This window comes from Enhydra lutris, unplaced genomic scaffold, assembly GCF_002288905.1.
Source record: "Enhydra lutris kenyoni isolate GAN:26980312 unplaced genomic scaffold, ASM228890v2 scaffoldscaffold38, whole genome shotgun sequence".
Lineage (NCBI taxonomy): Eukaryota > Metazoa > Chordata > Mammalia > Carnivora > Mustelidae > Enhydra > Enhydra lutris.
Genome location: NW_019154122.1, coordinates 2,034,703 through 2,054,144, shown reverse-complemented (window position 1 = coordinate 2,054,144; position 19,442 = coordinate 2,034,703). Strand labels below are relative to the sequence as shown.

Here is a 19,442-nt window from a genome sequence, read left to right as displayed (position 1 = left end):
CGCTGGCTAGCTCCTCCTGGGAGGAAATGAGGGGCTGGGAGAGTAAGTGATCCGCACACAGTAGGTCTATCGAGTGGGAGAGAGAGAAGTGAGTGAGGCACGCCAGGATTCCCCTCTACAGTGTGGCTCAGTCTGCAGACTGGGAGCCTACCTGCCGCCTGGAATCTCCTTCCCCAAAGCCTTGGAGAGACAGGACTGAGGCTGGGAGGGGGTACAAGGAACGTCCCAGTGGGTGACCACAGGCCTCTGTCGCTGCTCCATCTGATCTCCAGGAGTGCCAGGCTCCAGACTGCCTGGAGCGCTGAAAGAGTTAACCAGGAACGCCTCCCCGCTGTGGTTTTGTGGTCGAAACCATGATTGCCAGGAGCAAATTTTTGTCGTGCACAAGGTGTGTTATTAAAAGTCGGAGTTACGCTGCTGGTGAATGAAAAGTTAAAAGCCCTCATTAAGCTCCGCCTGTAAAACAGGCGGACTGGGGCTGAGACAACCCTAACGGCGGAGACTTGGGGTGCAGGACACTGCTGAGGTTCCTGCCACTGCACTGGCTGCTCTGGCCAGTGAAGTCCTGGTCAGGTACCTGGAGCCACACACAGTTTGATGGGGGGTGTGGGGGGGGGGGCGTTGTGATCAACACAGAGGAAGGCCAGCCGGAGGAAAGGCAACGGGTCTGAAACACAAATAGCATATACTGGAAGCTTTTCCTTTGGTTGAAAAAAATAACAACCAAGCATTGATTGAGAGCTGACTCAGTGTGCAGTGCTTGATAAATACATTATCTCCTTTAACCTTTCCGAAGATCCAGTGAGGATGGGAGTATAAATTCAGTTTTGCCAAGGAGGGCTCTGAGACTTGCCCCAGGCTTGCTCACGATCTCAGGAAAAAGCTGAGATCTTAACTGGGTCTTAACCGAGGAGCTAAAAGGATGCTCTACACCAATATGTCATCCTACCTCCTATCTGTACAGATACTAAAAAAAGATGAGATATGCCAACTGTTAACAGTGGTTATCTGAGTAGAGGAAAGCAGGTGAATCTAGCTCTGCTTCCAGTTTTTCTCTCTGTTTTACATTTTATATATTGTGTTTTCCATACCTATGTTACTTTTGAAATGGGGAGGGTGAGGAGAGGGAGTTACTATTTTTCAAAGAGAGAATTATCTAAAATTCATCTAAAGTTCATTTAAAAATGGTGTTCTCAAAATGTGGTTCCTGGACTAACAGCATCATCTTCACCACCTGGGAACTTGTTAGAAATGCAAATTCTCAGCCTCACCCTAGACCTACTGAATCAGAAATTCTGGGGGTGGGGCTCAGCAATATGTGTTTTAACAGGCCCTCCAGGCGATTCTGATGCATGTTCAAGTTTAAGAACCATTGGCCTAGAAGACCTGGCAGAGGATTGGGAAGCAGGAGGTTCCCAGATCCTCTTCTGACCCGCCACGTAGTTGCTGGGTCAGCAGGCTGAGAGTTTTGCTGTGGGGGTCACCCTTGTGTTTGAGCCTAGCTCTGCCACATGTGGACCAGGTGACTTTTGGGTAAGCTCCTTAACCTCTCAAGGTGTCAGTGCTGTGTGTAAATTGGAGCTAATACCTACCCCCCACACAGGGCAAATATGAGAATGAAAAGGCCTGAGGCTTTTATTTATTTATTTTTAATTATTTATTTATTTGATGGGGAGAGAGTGAGAGAGAGAGCATGAGGAGTGGGGAGGGGCAGAGGGAGAGGAAGAAGCAGACTCTCTACTGAGCAAGGAGCCTTACTGCTTGGGCAGCCCCCCCCCCGCAATGTGGGGCTAATCCCAGGACCCTGAGATCATGACTTGAGCCTAAGGTAGACACTTAACCGACTGAGCCCCAGGCTGCCTTGGGCCTGCTGCTTTTAAATAATAGTTCCCTTCCCTTCTTCCCCTGTCTTCCTTCCCCTCTCAAGAGCTCAGTGTTTGCAAAATGGAGCATCATAATCCTGGTTAGCTGTCTCCCTCCATTCCTTTCATCTTCTAAAAAGTCAGAGCAACTGACCTAGTGAATGTCCTGAAGGGAAATTATCTCAGCAATGTTTGGTGTTATTTCCCTGGTGGGTGGAGCGCCTGGGTGGCAAGAATTGGAAACTCTCGAGGGCAGGGACAGGTATTTACATTTCTGTCCTAGTACCCAGCACAGGGCCTATTACAGAGTAATCCTCAGTGAATGTTTGTTGAATGAATCAGTGAGTGAATGAATGAAGGGATGTGGCACCCCAGGTTTACAGGTGGATTTCAATTTCTTTCACATCTCACTTGAAAGAGGGGGAAAAAAAAAACACAGGAAAATTGGACAGGAAACCAAAAGAAGAACAGAGCATGAAAGAAGAATTCCCGTAGAGAACAGAGTTTTTCAAAGAGGAGAAAGTGAGTTTCTGGTATAATTAGAAAATGGCACATAATTAATTTACATGCAACTAGAAGTGTTGGCTAGGGCCTGACTGCCCTCACCCTGCCCACCCAAAGCCAGATGATGAATGTTTGCCCCTCTTATCTGGGAATCTCCAAGCTTCAGGTCTCCTGCTGCTGCTAGGAAAAGCTTCTCCCACCCATTTACAGGTGGGAGAAGGTGAGGCTGTGAGTTGTCATGCAATTTGCTGGGGGCTACCCTCCAAAGTGAGTTTTAGTCATAATAATAATAATTCACATTATCACAGGCACTCTGCTGATTACTTCCATTATCTCATTGCATTTTCCAACAGTAATACCTCACAAAGCTGTAAAGATGGAGTGAAACAATGACTAGACATTGTTGGGCCAGCACCCAGTACTTGGTAAGCCCTCAAGTGAATAGCAGCTCTTGTAAGAATTCTGTGAGTTTAGTACTCCCATCTTTCCCTCTCTTACAGGGAAGAAAGCCAGGGCACAGAGAGGTCAAGTTGCATAAAGTCACACAGCTTGTAACAAGCAGAGCTGAAACTGGAACCAGGTCTGTGAAGCTCTGGGGCCCACCAGGTAGCCAGGAGCTCCCACTACCTCATTCAAAGTGGAGGCGCTACAGAGCCAGGACCTAGAATGGACTCCACCATGTTTCTGCCGAGGCCCCCAAAGGGCCCCCAGCCTGCGACTAAGCACATTTCACAACCTGGGCGTCCAGAAACCAGATGGGTCACTGGCAAGCACGAGAACCCCGGAGCGCTCCCGTCATGCCTAGGGAACACCTTGCATGGGGCTGACTGAAAAATGATTCTTCCGGGAGCGGCTGTGGCAGGGCCTCCTGTGGGTAATTAGTGAGTGTGATTGATCACTGCTGAGGAGGCTGGGTGGCTCATGACAGGGTACGGCAAGTTATTGGGTGTATCTGGGTGTCAACACCCAGTTCGGGTGGCCCCTGGAACTCTTCCTCCTCAGGCTGGAGGGAAGTGAGACCCAGCTCACTAGATCTGTCCTGTGCCAGGCACTTTGGCAGGACTTGAGCCCCCCCAACCCCTCCTTGGTGAGTTTCCTTCTCCCTTCAGCAACATTGAGGAAGAGTCCTTCCTTTTACATCTCTGAATTTTTGACATGCTTTTGGGATAGGGCAGTGATTCAACTTGGTACCAGATAGGAAGCTAAAAGACTCAAATCTCAATCCTGCTCTATGCTGTGTCCTTAGGCAAAGTCACACCTTCTCTGAGAAACAAGAGTTTGAAAGTCCCTTTGCACCCTACATGGAACCCAAAAGTCCTCAAATGATGGATGAGACACATTTACTTAGTCTCACTGGGAGTTTCAAGTGGTGCTCAGCCAGAAAGCTGTGGGCATCGAGAGTCCAACAGGACTTGGGATGAAACCCACTTCACCACCCTGGGCTTCCTCCATCCTGGTGCCCAGAATGAAACATGGTAGAGTCAGGAAGCCAAGAGTCTGGCTGGGTGTGGAACAGCTGGTACCACACCCCTCCCGTGCTGTGGGCCCAGAGTGAGCTGCTGGAGCAAGGCCCCGCCCACATGAGAGCCCCTGCATAGGTGGTTCGCACATCCCCACAGGCTTGAGAGAGGCCTCAGGAAGGGAGGCTTATCAGCTCGATGTTCCAGCTCCTCTCTCATGATCTTGGATTTAACTCTCTCCCAAATAGAGGAGAAGCTGGGCCAGGGAGGCTCTGAGGGCACAGTCTTGAGAAGGTTCTTGATGCTAGAAACCAGAAACCTTCGTTCTAAGTTTGATGTCATGAGATAGTAGCTGGTTGGCCTTAGGCAAGCCAGTGACCCTCTCTGTGGCTCAATTTTTCCTGCTATCACATGGGGGAGAGTCATACGTTCCCTCCCTACTTTACAGGGGCGTTGCAGGATCAGAGGTGATGACAAATGTATGAGAAGCATGTTGAAAAATACAACACGCCATGCAAATGTGAGGGATTGTCAAATCTCTGACTTGAGTTTCCTCCTTAGGGGGCTGGCCTTCCTCGAAACAAGGCAATGTATGCAAAAATCCTGGCACACAGTAGGTAGGCAAGCTCTGGGAGCTGTCCCAGGCTTATGTTTTGGATCCTGCTGCTCCTCTCCTCTGGAAGATCCAAGGTCCTCCCCACCTACCTCCCCGCTCTCTTTCCCCCTGCAGTCCTCTTCTTGACCACACCCCGTCACTCCCCAAAGTTCAGGCAGGTCAGGCTTCTGCTTCCTTTCCTTCATAGCTTTCTTCACCTATCTGACCTTAGCTGTTTGTTTGTTTTTGTGGTCACGTCTGTCTTGCTGTTATTAAAAATGCAAACAGCATGACATTGGGGCTGACCTTATTGTCTTGTTGGCCCAGGACAAGGCCTGGCACGTAGTAGTTACTTGACAAATAGTTGTTAAAATGAGGGAGGGATGCCACCCCTATTTATTGGGTTTTTCTTGTCTTCTACTTCCCTTTTTGGAACCTAGTGGTTGGTGGAAAAGTGATTAGTTGTGGAGTTAGATACCAGGAAGCCTGACTTTGTAACTCACTTGGCCAGTCACCTAGAACAGGTCCCCGTACATCTCTGTTGTCTATTTCCTGGTCTGTAAAGTAGAGATAATAACACATGATGTACGTGCGGAGGCCCCGCGAGATAATGAATGTGAAAGTCAAGGCAAGGGGTTATTACACTGTCTCTTTTTTGTTTTTGACATAGAACTTTGTTCACAGCCCGGAGGCTTGGGGAGGATGTTAATTTAAGAACCTCGGGCAGAGTCTCCCCTTGACTGTCATTTGGGGCTTCTGAGATGATGGTGGTCATGATGATGGTGATGATGATGGCTATTATTTACTGAGTGATTATTCTCTGGCAGGCTCAAGGCTAAGCACATTTCCTACGTTAATGTACTTAATTCTTCTAACAGCCCATGAGATTAGCCCCACTCTAAAGTAGCCAGCCCTGGTGACTCCATCACCTGACTGCATTTTAATTTTCTTCACAGCACTTATCACTGACTAAAATTAACTCATTTACCTCCTTGTTTATGGTCTGTCTTCTCCAATTAAACTGTAAGTTCCATGGGAGCAGAGCCTTATCTATCTCGTTCTTGGCTGATTCCCCAGGACCTAGAAGAGTTCTTGACTGGGCACAGAGAAGACATTCAATAGACCCATTTAACAGATGAGGAAATAGCTAAGTCCTCTTGCTTTCCCTTCCTCCCCCATTTCTCTTCCTCCCTCTGGTAGCTGAGGAGTTCTGCCTTGGACAGGGGCATCAACAGACAGTTTGTGGAGGCCCTTGGGAAGAAGTCTCTTGGCCTCCCCTCTTTGTTCTGGCTTTGTCACCCGTAAGAAGGGCTCAGTCCTTAGAACTCTTCACACCTCTCACCCACCGGGCCCTCAATCCTCAATTCCAGCATTAAGAGAACAGGGTACCAGAAGTTCTTGGATTTCTTTGGCACACAAGACCATGCTAATCTTATCTGTAGTCAAGACTTTCTGGAAGCCAAATGCTTAGCCTTGGAACATGAAGTTGATCAGTAGCATGAGCAGGCATGGGGACCAGGATGCTGGGGCTCCCAGCTCCTGGCCAGAAACTTCCATCCTCTTACTTTCTTACTCAGTCCCTCCTGCCTTGTGTGGATGGAAAATCTCTGTCTCTCTGTCAGTGGACCATTGGTTCAATGTAGTCTAGAGGAGGGGAATTTCCAGAATAAGAAAGGCATCCTGAAAGGAGACTAGCATGGGGGGGGGGGGGACATGTCTTTGAGTCCAACCGGTCCAGGTTTAGGCTGAGTTTCCACTACCTACCAGCTGAGTGATCTTGAGCAGGTGATATTACCTGTTCGAGTCTCAATTTCCCGAAGACCTATCTCTCAAGGCTATGGCCCAGAGATGATGAGATAGTACAGAAAAACAGTTGGCACCATGTCTGCCTATGGTAAACACGGCAGGTCCAACAGCCACTATGTAGCTGGGACTCGACTCAGGGATCCCAGCAGGATGGATTGGAGACCCTCATCGGCCAGAAAAACCTCCCAGATGAACAGTAAACTCTGACCTTTTCTTCCTGATGGGACCTCATCATTGTCTTCGAACTTTAATTTTTAAATAGGGTAAGAGATAACTAATAGCTCATCAAAGCTGATAATGGACATTCCAGCAGAAGTCAGCAGACTGCAGCTCTAGGCCTTGATCTACCACTGACTTGTGGGGTGACCATGTCTGAAACCACTTCACAGCCCCTTGATGTCTGGCTCCAAGCTGGGTCCAGAGATCAAAATGGCTTTCGTGTATGAAGTACTTATTACTTGGCAGGGTCGGTTCTAATTTCTCATGTGGTGATGCCCCCAGTCCTCATAATCTCATAATCCTACATGTTGGATGCTTTTATGAGACTCATTTTACAAATGAGGAATAGTGCTGCGCACTGGGGATCCCAGCTGACACGGTGGGGTGGGGGAGGGGTCCACTACCTTTCCCTGCTTCTCCCATGACACCTTGGTTGGGGAGATTCCTTTAGCCTGGGGCTGGGAGGGGCTGGGGCCAGCTACCCTGGGTCTGCTCTGTAAGTTCTTCTATCCCCGGGCCCAGGAGGCAGGGAGGAAGGGCCTCCCTCTTACTTCTCCGTCTTAATGCCCCTGATTTATTGCAGCAGAAACTCGGGGTGTGCCTCCCTTTCCGCACTTCTGAGGCAGGAAGGTTTTTATCATTTCCCTTTCCTGTGTGACAGCTCTCTCTCCCTCCCTCCCAGATCCAGTGTCCCGCACCCTGGGACCCAGGGAGATGGGGACGGGGTGGGGCGGTGCTCTAGGCCCTGGGTGAAGCCCCTGGCAGAGCCATCGCCTGCCCGCATCCTGCCTGGGTGTGGTCTGGCTAGCTGTTCCCACTCTGTGTCTGGGAATGTAGGCCCGAGCTGCAGGCCAGCATGGGGACACTTCCTTGCTCACCCACAACTCTGCCACGGTGCCTGAAATGTCACCCTTTCTTGCATTATGGTAAAATAGTGCGGCTCAGTGGAAAGCACACAGCTTTGGTACTAGACAAGCCTGGGCTTAAATCCTGGTTGTGCTGTGGACCAACTAGGTGATATTGGGCATTTTCTTACCCTCTCCAAGTCTCAGGCTCCCTCATTTGTAAAACAAAGCCAATGATCCTTATGTCATAGTGTTCTAGAAGGAACAGAGTTCAGGGATGGAGAGCATTCTAACATATTCTGGTAAATATCAGGTGCCATTGTTCCTGTGTCCCTAACATGAGAGAGTCTAAGAGGCTCATTTAGGAAGGGGATCATCGGGCCATGAAGTGCCCATTTCATCACTGGGGTTCTCTTGTCCCAGTCTAGCCACTCCCATCTTCTCAGATGCCATCCGCCCCCCCTCCGCCGCCTTCATACACTCTTCACTCTAAAGTGAACACACTGGAACTTTCCCACCTCTGGCCTCTGCTCACCATCAAGAGCACGTTTTACAGCAGTGGTTCTCAAAGGATGGTCCCCAGACTACCAGCATCAGCGGCACCATACCGGGGAGCTTGTTAGAAATGCAAATTCCAGCTACCCCAGACTTATCAGATCAGAAACGCCAGGGGTGGAGCCCAGAAATCTGTTTTTAAAAACAAGCCTTCCATGTCATTGTGATGCCCCTCAGGTTTGAGAACCCCATCCCCAGTCACAGCCTCATTCTGCTGGAGCTTGAGTGCCCTGGGGGCTACTCACGAACTAGGAGCTTGAGCGAGCCCCCTAACTTCTGCGAGCTTCGGCTTCCTTGTCTATAAAATAGGGACAAGAAGAGCACCTGCCTTACTTGGTTGTTGTGAGAATTCAGGGAGAGAATTCATGGAAAGTGCTTAGCTCAGCACCTAAAACATGGCTGATGCTTGATAAAGGTTAGGTATGACTTTTAATAATGACATCATCATTATTCTGCATCATGTCACTATCCCGATGGCCCCCCCTTCACATGTCTGCATGATATCATTTCCAGTGCCGAGGGCCCCCAAGTAAAATGTCTGTTTCCTCTGAAGACCCTCCCATTGATCTCTTTCCTTTGAGCCCATGTGGCTTGTCTCTTGGGCCACCTGCCTTGTATGTATCTGAGTTTTCAGCACAGGGCTGGGTTCTGCCTCCTCTGGTGCCCTGCAGCATCCCCTTCCCTTCCCCCACAAGTTCCTGGCATCTGGGCAGCTGGCCGGGCCCTCCGCAGTCCATGTTGGTCTGAAATGCCACTTCCCAAGACCAGGTTCTGCCCACCGGCTTCCTCACCACACTCCCTAACTTGCAACAATGGCCAGCCTTCTGTGTCTTTCACAGTCTGGAAGGGAACTTCTCACACTGGATTATCTAGAAACTTTGTTCTTTGCAGCTTGTCGTGATTTCCTATCCTCCTTATGCTAAATCACCTTGAATAAGTATCTACACAGAAGCATTTTATTGAATCCTCTGCGAAGCTTTGCAAGGTTGGGATTAGGGTCTTGGTGTCCTAGATGAGGGGACTCGGGCCTCAGGTCGACAGCTTTTACGTGGCCACATTTGTTATAGACTGAAAGCATCTAGCTCCCAACTTTGGGTATGTTCTTCTGCCCCAAGCTGTCCAAATGGGACAGAAGAAGGGTTTTCAAGTTTGCAAGACTGGTAACTCTTTGAATTCCTGGGCATTGGCTGGAGGCTGACTGTCCATGGACCTTCCTCTGGGATAGCCTAAATCTGACCTTCCCTGCTTGCCTTCCAGCTTCAGGTCTGTGCGACTGCTGAAGAATGACCCAGTCAACTTCCAGAAGTTCCCTTACACGAGTGAGGATGAGGCCTGGAAGACCTACCTGGAAAACCCATTGACAGCCGCCACGAAGGCCATGATGAGAGTCAATGGGGATGATGACAGCGTTGCGGCCCTGAGCTTCCTCTATGACTACTACATGGTACATTTGCCCCCACTGTGTTTTCCCCCCCGACTGAACACACACCCTTGCTTTCAGGCCTCCTGGCCTGACAGCCCACCCCCAGCCCCACACCATGCTTTTTCTCTCCTCTGGGTCTTCCCACAGGCTGTTCCCTTGGCCGGACCTCCTCCCCTTTCCCCTGACTAAACCTTCCTCTCCGCTCTGGGTTTCCGTTTCAAGGTCACGTCATTCCTTCACTGAGAAGAGGGAAGACTTGAGTTTCCCATTCTGTTTCTCTGGGGACCCTCAGCAACTCCCATCACTGTCCTTGACTCTGTCTTTAGAAAGTTGCTGACCATGCATTTTTTCCTTCATTTCCCCCATGACTGAGCTCTTGGAGGACAGGAAGCACGTGGTGATCGTTACTCAGTCCTCAGCACCCCATCCTCAGCACGCCACACGCGCAGCACCCAGTGTGTATTGATGGAAGGGCTCAGTGCCTCGGCCACACACAGCCCCTCACAGCAGCACGCCCTGCTTGCCATCTTCTTTCTGCCCCTGTCCCTTAGATCATCCCAGTTGCCCTGCCATCCCCACCCCACCACCTAGAACATGCCTTCTGCTCCTGACTCCTTTCCTTTTCTTCCCAAGGTCACTTCCCTTTGGAAGCTGGGCTGCCACATCACCTGACCCTCTCTGGAGTGTCTGATTCTCCTCCCTATCCTTGCTGCCATTCTGTGTAATGTAACCCCTCCTGACAGACCATCTTTATGGTTCTCTAATTGTTTCCAGGGCCTTGGCCTTGACTCTGGGAGACTGTCAGCACCTGAGAACAGGATTGAGGCCCTCCTCTATCTGAGCAGTGGGCAATCACAGGTGCATAACACAGTCCCAGAGCCCCTCTTCCCATTCCTGTGCCAGACACTGCCCATGGATTCCAGTCTGCCTTCTCTCTGGGCCATAGGAGACTGAAGAATCTTTCTCAAGCTAGTACTCCACGCAGCCCCTACCCATCCATCTGAATTGTCTCACGATAGCAAACTTTCTCATTCTCCCTGAGCCGGGTGATTGCTCCAAGAGACTTTCCCAGATATGAGAATGGGAAACATAAACAGCCAATTATTGAGATAGCTGGCTTTGAACTTGAAGATTTAAAGCCACCTTGTAAATAAGCCCTCAAATTTACTGACCCAAGAAATATTTTATCTACCTTACCCCAAGGGGGAATGCACCCTGTCCGTGTAAACTCACAGGCCAAGGATAGGAAGTGTGGTCTTGGATACAAGAAGGCCCCAAATTTTCTTTCTGGCTTTGGTTCTCACTCTGGAGCAGTATGGTTATGCTAGCTTACTTCCTCTGCAGTAGACCAGCAGCGTGCTGATAGTGTTTGGCCCAGGCCGATGGAAAAGAAATTTGAATTGACTTTCTCAGACTGGAGACGTGGTGGGAGCCAGAATCCTTGGCCTGGATTTAACCCCCAGCCTGGGATTTACAGGTTGGAACATAATGTAAAATCCAGTACCATCTTCCTGGGCCATTCCTAGAGCCAGAATGGTGGGGACAGGTTCTGGAGGTCATGGTTGTAGTGAAAACACCTGTCCCACCTCTCCATTTCAAGAGGACTCTGGGTTCAGAACAGCCCTGTGGGTAATAAGGACAGGGTCTCATGATGTACAGAGAGCACTGAGTTGGGAGTTTAAGACCTGATCTGGCCACAAACAGGCAACGTGGTTTTGGGTAATATACTTTTAAATGTAACAGTGTTTGGTTTCTTCCTGAAAGCCAGGCTTTGTGCCAGGTGCCCTCCTGCATGCTCTCCCACGGGGAGTGAGTAAGAGCCCAGGCATTGGAGTCCCTAGGCTGGGTTGGAGACCCGGTTCTGGCTTTATTAGCCAGAGGTCGAAATGACCTGAGTGCTCTAAGATATGACAACATTATAATTATGAAATTCACATTTAGATAGAGTTCTCCATGTGCTAGGTATTGGCTAAGCATGCACAGTGATCTCTGGAGTGGGTTTTACTGTTATTATCCTTATACAGATGAGAACAATGAAGCAGAGAGAGGTTAAGGGACTTGCCCCCCGGGTTACGTAGCCAGTATGTGGCATATCTGGGAATTGAACCAAGAAATCCAAGAAATCTGGATCTAGAGTCCATGCCCCTAACCACTGAGACAACAGAGCCTCTCTGGGCCTCAGTTTCCTCATCTATATAATGGAAATGACATTAGTAGCTATCACAGAGTGGTGTAGGGGTTAAATTAGAGACTACACAGAAGGCACTTAATGCAGGGTCAAGTACACAACAAGTACTGGACTGAAAAACAGCAAGCAAGGGTCACCTCTCTAGCTCAGTCTGTAGAAAATGCAACTCTTAATCTTGGGGTTATGTGTTTGAGCCCCACATTGGGTGTAGAGAGTACTTACAAATAAAATCTCAAAAATAAAAACCAGCAAGGGGCACCTGGGTAGCTCAGTCATTAAGCAGTCAGCTCTTGATTTCAGCTCAGTTCATGATCTCAAGGTTGTGGAATCAAGCCACATGTTGGGTTCCTTACTCAGTGGGAAGTCTGCTAGAGATTCTGTCTCTCCCTTTCCTTCTGTCTCTCCGTACCCCCCTCCCTCTCTCTCTCTCTCTCTCTCTCAAATAAATACATAAATCTTAAAAAAAAAAAAAAAGGTGAGCATTATTTTTACTACTAAATCTCCAAATACCCTTGAAGTAAGTATTATAATCCCCCACTTGAAATATGAAGAAACTGAGTCTCAGAAAGATAGAGTCATTCATTCAGAATGAATTCATAGTACTTTTAATTGGTAAAGTTAGAACTTAAGCCAGATCGGCCTGACTTCAAGTTCCTTGAGGCCCAGCTGCCGATCTTGGATTACTTCTCACTCTCTAACTTGGGACTCAGGCTAAATGATGGCTTGCCCACTCCAAAGATGGGTAGATTTTCCCCCAGCGACCAAGGTAGCTCCTCTGTCTGGCCAAGTCCACCGGACGGGGGTTATCTTGCCATAAATGTATAAATCCCTCTTTCCTCTCCACTCAGGGCCCCAAGGAGAAGCGGATCCTGTCCTCTAGCACTGGGGGCCGGAACGACCAAGGAAAGAGGTGAGGTTTGCCCAACCCCCCATCTCGGCCCTTTTCTCATACTCCCCTCCACCTCTGGGCTCTTAACCATCAGGCACAGAAGGCTCAGTGCCTAGGGCCCACGGGACTCTTAGGGCCCATGGAAGTGTTAGAATTTATTTTAAAATCGGAAGAAAGCAATGAATATAATCCAACCTGGACTACACCTATCTTTATGCCAGTGCAGTTGTAAAAGGTATTTTAAAATATTTTTTATGGAGGAAGGAGTCTGTGAAGGCAAGAGCCTAGGGCCCACCAAGTGATGATGAGACCGTGGTCCATGTGAGAGGCTTGCACACACACACACACACACTCACAGGAAGCGGGCAGCCCCTGTGGGCTAGAGTTTACAGAAAACAGACTTCAAAGCCAAGGTCCAGGAATAAGGCCTGAAGGCAGCTTTTCTATCCTAACTCCAAAACCCACCTCCCTGTAGAGGGAGACCTGGCCTGGGGGAGGGGCACCTGGATTCTGGTACTTCTTTCCTCTGGCTCTCTTGGGCCTCTTCCCAGATATCCTGAGCGCCTCAGGGCACTGATGTTTCCCTCCTCTTAGAAGGCAGCCCAGGCCAGGCTTACTGCTAGATCGGCACTAGACTGGACCCTGCCCTTTCTCTACTCTTTCTCCCACCACCACCACCACCACCACCACTGCCCCCCCCCCGCCCCTCCCCTGCCTACCTCTGCTGGGAAAACATCTAGGCTCCTCTCTGCCTTCCGGAAAATCCAAGCTGCTAAGGCAGGCATTACCGCTCACACAGCTGGCTCAGGGCCCCTCCAGGATAGGAACCGTAGAGTTATGCATGGGCCTTTTCTGAAAACCAATTTTTTAAAATGTTGTTAGCTTTTCTGATTACAAAAGTAATACCCGTTGGTTACAAAGTATTCAAACTCTATAGAAATGTATAAAGTAGAAAGTAAAAGTTCCCTGTAATCCTACTCCCTGCCCACCTTAACAGTTTGGAGTGTATCCTTCTAGACCTTTTTCTCAACATATATTAACTGTACCGCATTAGCTGTAATATCCATGTCCCCCCCTCCCACACATACACACAAACTGTGTAGATAACTCAATGCAGTTGTTTTAAGGTGGGGACATTTGATTCTGGATAAGAAATAAATGACCTTTCAGTTTTTAAAATGACCAAGTACTGTAAAAGATAAAGCAGATGTTTGTTCCCCTCTACCCTGAGCCCTCCTCCCTGCTCATGCCTGTGACAAATTGGCTTATTACCGCGTCTTGCTTCATGCATGTTGGGAAGATCTAACATTACGTGGGATTAAAGGTCAGTGGGTCTGCATGATGGTCACCCTCCGGTCCAGATGAGGGTTCCCTCGCCCCTCAGAGAGAAGAGGTGCACTCACCCAGCCCTCCTCTCTCCCCAGGTACTACCATGGCATGGAATATGAGATGGACCTCGCTCCCCTTGAAAGCCCCACGCATCTCATGAAATTCCTGACAGAGAATGTGTCTGGAACCCCAGAGTACCCAGATGTGCTCAAGAAGAATAACCTGATGAGCTTGGAGGGGGCTGTGCCCACTCCGGGCAAGGCAGCTCCCCTCCCCGCTGGCCCCAGCAAGCTGGAAGCTGGCTCTGTGGACAGCTACCTGCTGCCCACCAGTGATATGTACGATAACAGCTCCCTCAACTCCTTGTTTGAGAGCATTCCTGGGGTGCCATCCACACAGCGCTGGCAACCTGACAGCACCTTCAAAGATGACCCACAGGAGGTGAGGGCCCACCCCTATACCCCTCACAGCATCCCTGGATATGTGCATGCCTGTGTAGAAGGAGAGAAGACAGTGGGGAGATCAACGGTTTGGAATCCTGGGAATAAAAAGTCCTAGAGCTGAGGTAGTTCTGCCATGTACTATTGTCCCAGTTGTACACTGCATAACCTGCATAGCTATATGGGACAGCTCTGGGATGAGGCTCCAGCAGCCTGAACGTGGCCATTTATTCTCTCTGAATTGTGTTTCTCTGCAGTCGCTGCTCTTCCCAGATATCCTGAAAACGTCCCCAGAACCCCCGTGTCCAGAGGACTATCCCAGCCCCAAGAGGTAACTCAGCCCCTCTGGAACCTTGGCCACTTGGACTGTAGGCAGAGGCTACAGACAGAGCCTTACGCCATCCCCAGAGCAGGCATCATCAGTGAATGAAAAGACGGGAGTGAAGGCACGTGAAAGGAGAGAGGCAGATTTCCATGCTTCTTTCTCAGGCTGTGACAGGGAGCTCAGAGCCTTGTTAAAAAATTGAGGTTCTGTTGCCTTTCATCTCCCCTGAGGCTCTGTCTCCCCTCAGGGCTCTCTCCAGTTTCCATTATTTGTTATTCAGCAGGATTGTGGCTCAATGAAACCATTAAATAGAAACTCCAAAAATGAGGAGTCTGAGGCCCAGGGAGGTAGAATGGTTTCCCGAAGTCCCACAGCAAATCTACAGCACACCCTCTGCCTCCTACCTCACTGCCTTCTGGGAACCTCCTGCCTGATTGCTCAAGCCTCATTGTCCTCCCCCTCTCCTCCTTGCAGTGACTTTGAATATACCCTGGGATCCCCCAAAGCCATCCACATCAAGTCAGGGGAGTCGCCGATGGCCTACCTCAACAAGGGCCAGTTCTACCCCATCACACTGCGGACCCCGGCAGGCGGCAAGGGCCTTGCCTTGTCCTCCAACAAAGTCAAGGTATCTTGTCCCCGGAGCAGCTAGGCTAGGATGGTTGGGCCGGCCCAGACTGACAAGGACCCTAGGGAGAGGGTGCCACTGCCATGGAGTGGGGGACACAGAGGTGAAAGGGCAGGAGTGCTGCACCAGGGCTCTGGGAGGGGACTGGGACTGCGTGGGCCTCTCCTGAGGCTGAAGGTCACGGCGGCCCGCTGTGCTTGCAGAGTGTGGTGATGGTGGTCTTCGACAACGAGAAGGTGCCCGTGGAGCAGCTGCGTTTCTGGAAGCACTGGCATTCCCGGCAACCCACTGCCAAGCAGCGTGTCATCGACGTAGGTGAGAGCCCCCCCAGGCCTCCTTCCCAGTCTCTCGGTCTCTCCCTGTTTCTGTCTCTCTCTCTCTCTCTCTCTCTCTCTCTCTCTCACACACACACACACACACACACACACACACACACACACACGCAACTCAATCAGGCCTTTCTGGCCCTGCCCCCTTCCCCAGCCCCCTGTGATCTCTGCAGGACTGAGTTCTCACCCCAGCCCCGGCCTGGCCCTGGTCTGCAGGTCCTGCACTGCGGGGGGGGTGGGGGGGGGTTTGCAGGGATTTGCATCTGTGGGCTGGAAGCAGGGGCCTCTTTTCTGTTTGCTTTGGGGTAAACAGTGCCCTAGAGACCCCAGGAGTGTCTGATAAATAGACCCCTGGGAGGCTGGCCTTTGTGTCCCCCTGGGGGTCGGGCCTTAGCCCATTGAGATACAAATGCCTAAGACAACAGGATCCCCGTTCGGAAAGTTGGAAGGACAGTGCAAGGCAGTTCTGCTTTGGGAGCTGGGCCCCTGGGGTTCTGTCAGCTGGAAGGGGGCCTGGAGAAGGGACATGGGGAAGGGACTAGGGTGCTACTTTATCCCTGTCCTGGGCCCTGGGATGTGTGGGAGGCACCGCCCATCCTCCGGCCTCCAGATTCTGACTCCATCACTCTTTTCTTGACTGTGTGACCTGTGCCACCTCCCCTTTCTGGGCCTCAGTTTCTTCAGCTGTCAAGTGGAATAGGGCCAGCTGCCCTGCCTGCATCTAGTGCTGTTTCTTCTGCCTTGAAGTCTCATGCGCTGGAGAACGGATCACTAGGGACACTCCCATGACTTGTCTGAGAGACCACACAGCCAGTGGGCAGGAGCCTGTGTCCAGGGGCCAAAGCTGAGCTCCAGTCCTTGCTGTGCCTTTTTTTGAAAGCTGTGGGACCCTGGCCAAGTGATCAGACTTCTCTGAGCTTCATTTTCTTTCCACATTTAAACTGAGGATTCATTGTGTCCTTGTGAGGATTAAGTGAGGGCTCGCCATATTGTTCAGTGAGTGGTGGCCGTCCCACGGTTTGCTCACTGTCCATCCAGTAGCTTGGCGTGAGGAGTCCTGGACTTACTAGTCCCCTTACCATCACTGGCACCGCTCTTACTCCTTCTGCTACTACTGTGTCTGGGAGACCCTCTAAGTCCCAGTCCCGCTAAAAATGCAAACCTCCACCCAAAAGTGATGAGGGCCCAGGCATAGCTGGCTAACTTAGGGATTCTCTCTGGGGTTTGGGCATATCTTCTTCCCAGGCTGGACCTCAGTTTTCCCATCTGTAACCCAGGGCACGACCATCAGTCTGCCCTGCCAGACTGAAGCATGGTTCTGTGGGGGAGAGGATAAAAATCCCTGCTGGGAATTAGACTCTATTCCTAAAAGCCTCCTTCCCAGCATGTCCCCAGATCCCTTTCCTCCTGACTCTCCTTCTGGTCTCCTGTGGTTCCAGCTGACTGCAAAGAAAACTTCAACACCGTGCAGCACATTGAGGAGGTAGCCTACAATGCCCTGTCCTTCGTGTGGAATGTCAACGAGGAGGCCAAGGTCAGTGCATGGCCGTGGCAGGGCTGGGTACCTCAGAATTCCCCAGGTAGGGAACTAGAATTGTGGTGGCTGCTCTGATGAGAGCACCTGTGGAGGAGGCAGGATACAGAGTGGAAGAGAAGCGCAGGCTTCCAGAAAGGCTAGGCCTATGTCCCAGCCCTATGACCTTGGACCAGTGCCTTGCCTGTAAAGCTGGGATCCAATGATAGCACCAACTGAGAGGTTCACATGAGGATCACGTGTGATAAGTAAAGGGTAGAGGCCAGCCTGGCTCAGCAACAGGGGCTGTTGTGGTGAATCGCACCCACCCATTCACCAGATGGGAAAACCGAGCCGCGTGCGAGGTGACACAGCCAGCCACCCATGACGCCAGGTTTCCCGACTTGCAGGCCAGTCAGGTGCAGGAAGAATGCTTTGGGTTCTGCTAGAGGAGGCTGAAGTCCCAGTGACTTCACTTCTTATGTCCATAGAAAGGGAAAAATAGTCTGCCTCCGGGGGTTGTGGTGAAGATTCCCTAGGATCATGCATGTCTCAGAGACAGGCCCAGTACCAGACCCATCCGAGAGGCCTGAAAGTGGAGCCTCTGGTGATTTTTTTCATCCCAGCCACTTAGTGCCCAAGGCCAACTTGCCGTGTGCCTCTGGGCCTCTCTGTGCCATGCTTGGTTTCCTGTTTGGAGAGCCAGCATTGTGGAAAGGGCACTGGTCTGAGAGCCAGGGCTGGGTGACCTTGGGCCTGTCCTTTGTCTCCTTGGGCCAGGCCCACCCTTTCAGACCAGGGTTGGGTCCAGCTCATGGCAAGGGCATTTCTGGCCTGGACAAGCTGGAGGGCTGGCCTCATGGGCCTGGGCGGCTGTGGCTGCCTGGAGAAAACAGAGCTGAAGGGGGGTCTGAAAACACAAAGGGAGGCACAAAAGTGAGGGATTATTAGTTTTCAAACAGATGCCAGGGGCTGGAGGAGGAGCTGGGGCCTCCAGGGCCGGCAGGGGGGGGAAGAGTTTCGTAGGAAGGGAGCGGTGGGTTTCGGTTGGGATTTTCTCACAGGCCCTGAAGCCCCCAGGCGTGGGTCTTTCTCAGGTGTGAGCTGGGTGGGAGCTGCATTAGGGCTGAGTTGGCTGAGGGGGAGGTATGTCTGGTATGTGTCTGGGGGCCTGGCCCCCACAGCCAAGGACGGAAGGGGGTCCACAAAGGCCCCACACCCCACCCCTACCTGGGCAGGTCAGGATCACTTCCAAGGGAAACGTCCCAAGGAACAGTGGCCAGTCTGGATTGGGGTCTGGCCCTGGCACCCCAGGGAGGAGTCAGTCAGGTAGGTAGACAGTCACCAGGCGAGCCTGCCAGGGAGTCTCTGGGCTGGGACTCACCCCACCGTCGGCTGGGCCTCCTAGGCTTTGAGACTCCAGTGGTCCCACTCACCACAACAGGTAACTGCATGCCAAGCCCGCTAGGGGCTCCACGTGCCCTCACAGCCACATGAAGTAGGTTTAATTATCCCCATTTTGCAGGTAAGAAAACTGAGGCTCTGTGAGGTTAGTGCACTTGTCTAAAGCCACATGGCCAGTGAGTGGCCGAGCCCAGCTTCCCAACCCCAGTCCGGGTGGCCCCATGTCCAGGCCCATTCTGCTGGCATGTGGAAACATCCGCAGCTCCCCTCTCTGCTCAGAGCCCCTGTTTCCTTGGCTGTAAAAGGCGGGGGATAGGTCCAGTGATGGCTGGAGCTGGTAGGCAAGGGCACAGAGGGGCAGGGTCTCACCCCTGTGGCTCGAGGCCAGCGGGAAGGTGGTCTTCCGGACCCAGGGGGACCAGGCTATGGCCCTTCCATACCTCCTCACTCTGGGTGGCAGAACAATGAAGCTCTGGACTTTCATGAAAGCCCCTGAGGGACCCCCTCATCTCCTTCTCAGGGCCTTGATCCTTTGGGCTGCCCTGGGCAGTCTAGTGGGAGCTGCCTCGCCAACTGGGCCGCACCCACACCCCCGTGTCCCCTGGGGAAGGCTGGCACGCCACCCCGAGCCCCAGTCTGGCCGTCGGTGGTGGTGATGGGCGCCTTCCATGGGCGCCACTCCCCAGGTGCACAGTAGGTTCAGTGAGCTGTGCTCGAGGGACAGCAGGGCTGGCGTAGGGCCCACTGTTTCTCCAGCTCCCCTGTCTGTCCCCCAGGTGTTCATCGGTGTCAACTGCCTCAGCACAGACTTCTCCTCGCAGAAGGGGGTAAAGGGTGTCCCTCTGAACCTGCAGATCGACACCTACGACTACGGCTCAGGCACCGAGCGCCTGGTGCACCGAGCCATCTGCCAGATCAAGATCTTTTGTGACAAGGTGGCCGGGGTTGGGGGATCTGGGAGGGGAAGGGCCAGCCCCCACTGATGTGCCCTCCGCAGTCATGTGGGGTGTGTCTGTCTTTCTCTGCTTCTTGCTCTCAGCCTGTCTCCCTCCTCTGTGGGCTTGTCATTGTCTGTCCTGGCCTCGAAGTATATTTTCCTCCCTTTCTCTGTGCTGCTGTCTCCCCTCT

At 51.6% G+C, this 19,442-nt stretch overlaps 1 protein-coding gene across 2 annotated transcripts in view; it reads left to right on the top strand.

The window, feature by feature from the left end:
- Positions 1–19,442, top strand: part of LOC111154803 (grainyhead like transcription factor 3) — a 34,634-nt gene that overhangs the window by 3,139 nt on the left and 12,053 nt on the right. The window contains exons 1-9 of one of the 2 annotated variants that reach the window (XM_022514721.1): positions 354–388; positions 9,104–9,290; positions 12,306–12,367; positions 13,771–14,116; positions 14,373–14,446; positions 14,915–15,068; positions 15,272–15,383; positions 16,837–16,931; positions 19,091–19,249. In XM_022514721.1, the coding sequence (XP_022370429.1) occupies positions 354–388; positions 9,104–9,290; positions 12,306–12,367; positions 13,771–14,116; positions 14,373–14,446; positions 14,915–15,068; positions 15,272–15,383; positions 16,837–16,931; positions 19,091–19,249 (1,224 nt within the window). Of the gene's footprint in view, positions 1–353; positions 389–9,103; positions 9,291–12,305; positions 12,368–13,770; positions 14,117–14,372; positions 14,447–14,914; positions 15,069–15,271; positions 15,384–16,836; positions 16,932–19,090; positions 19,250–19,442 lie in introns of those variants that run through there. The other variant, XM_022514722.1, reaches the window with a different exon arrangement.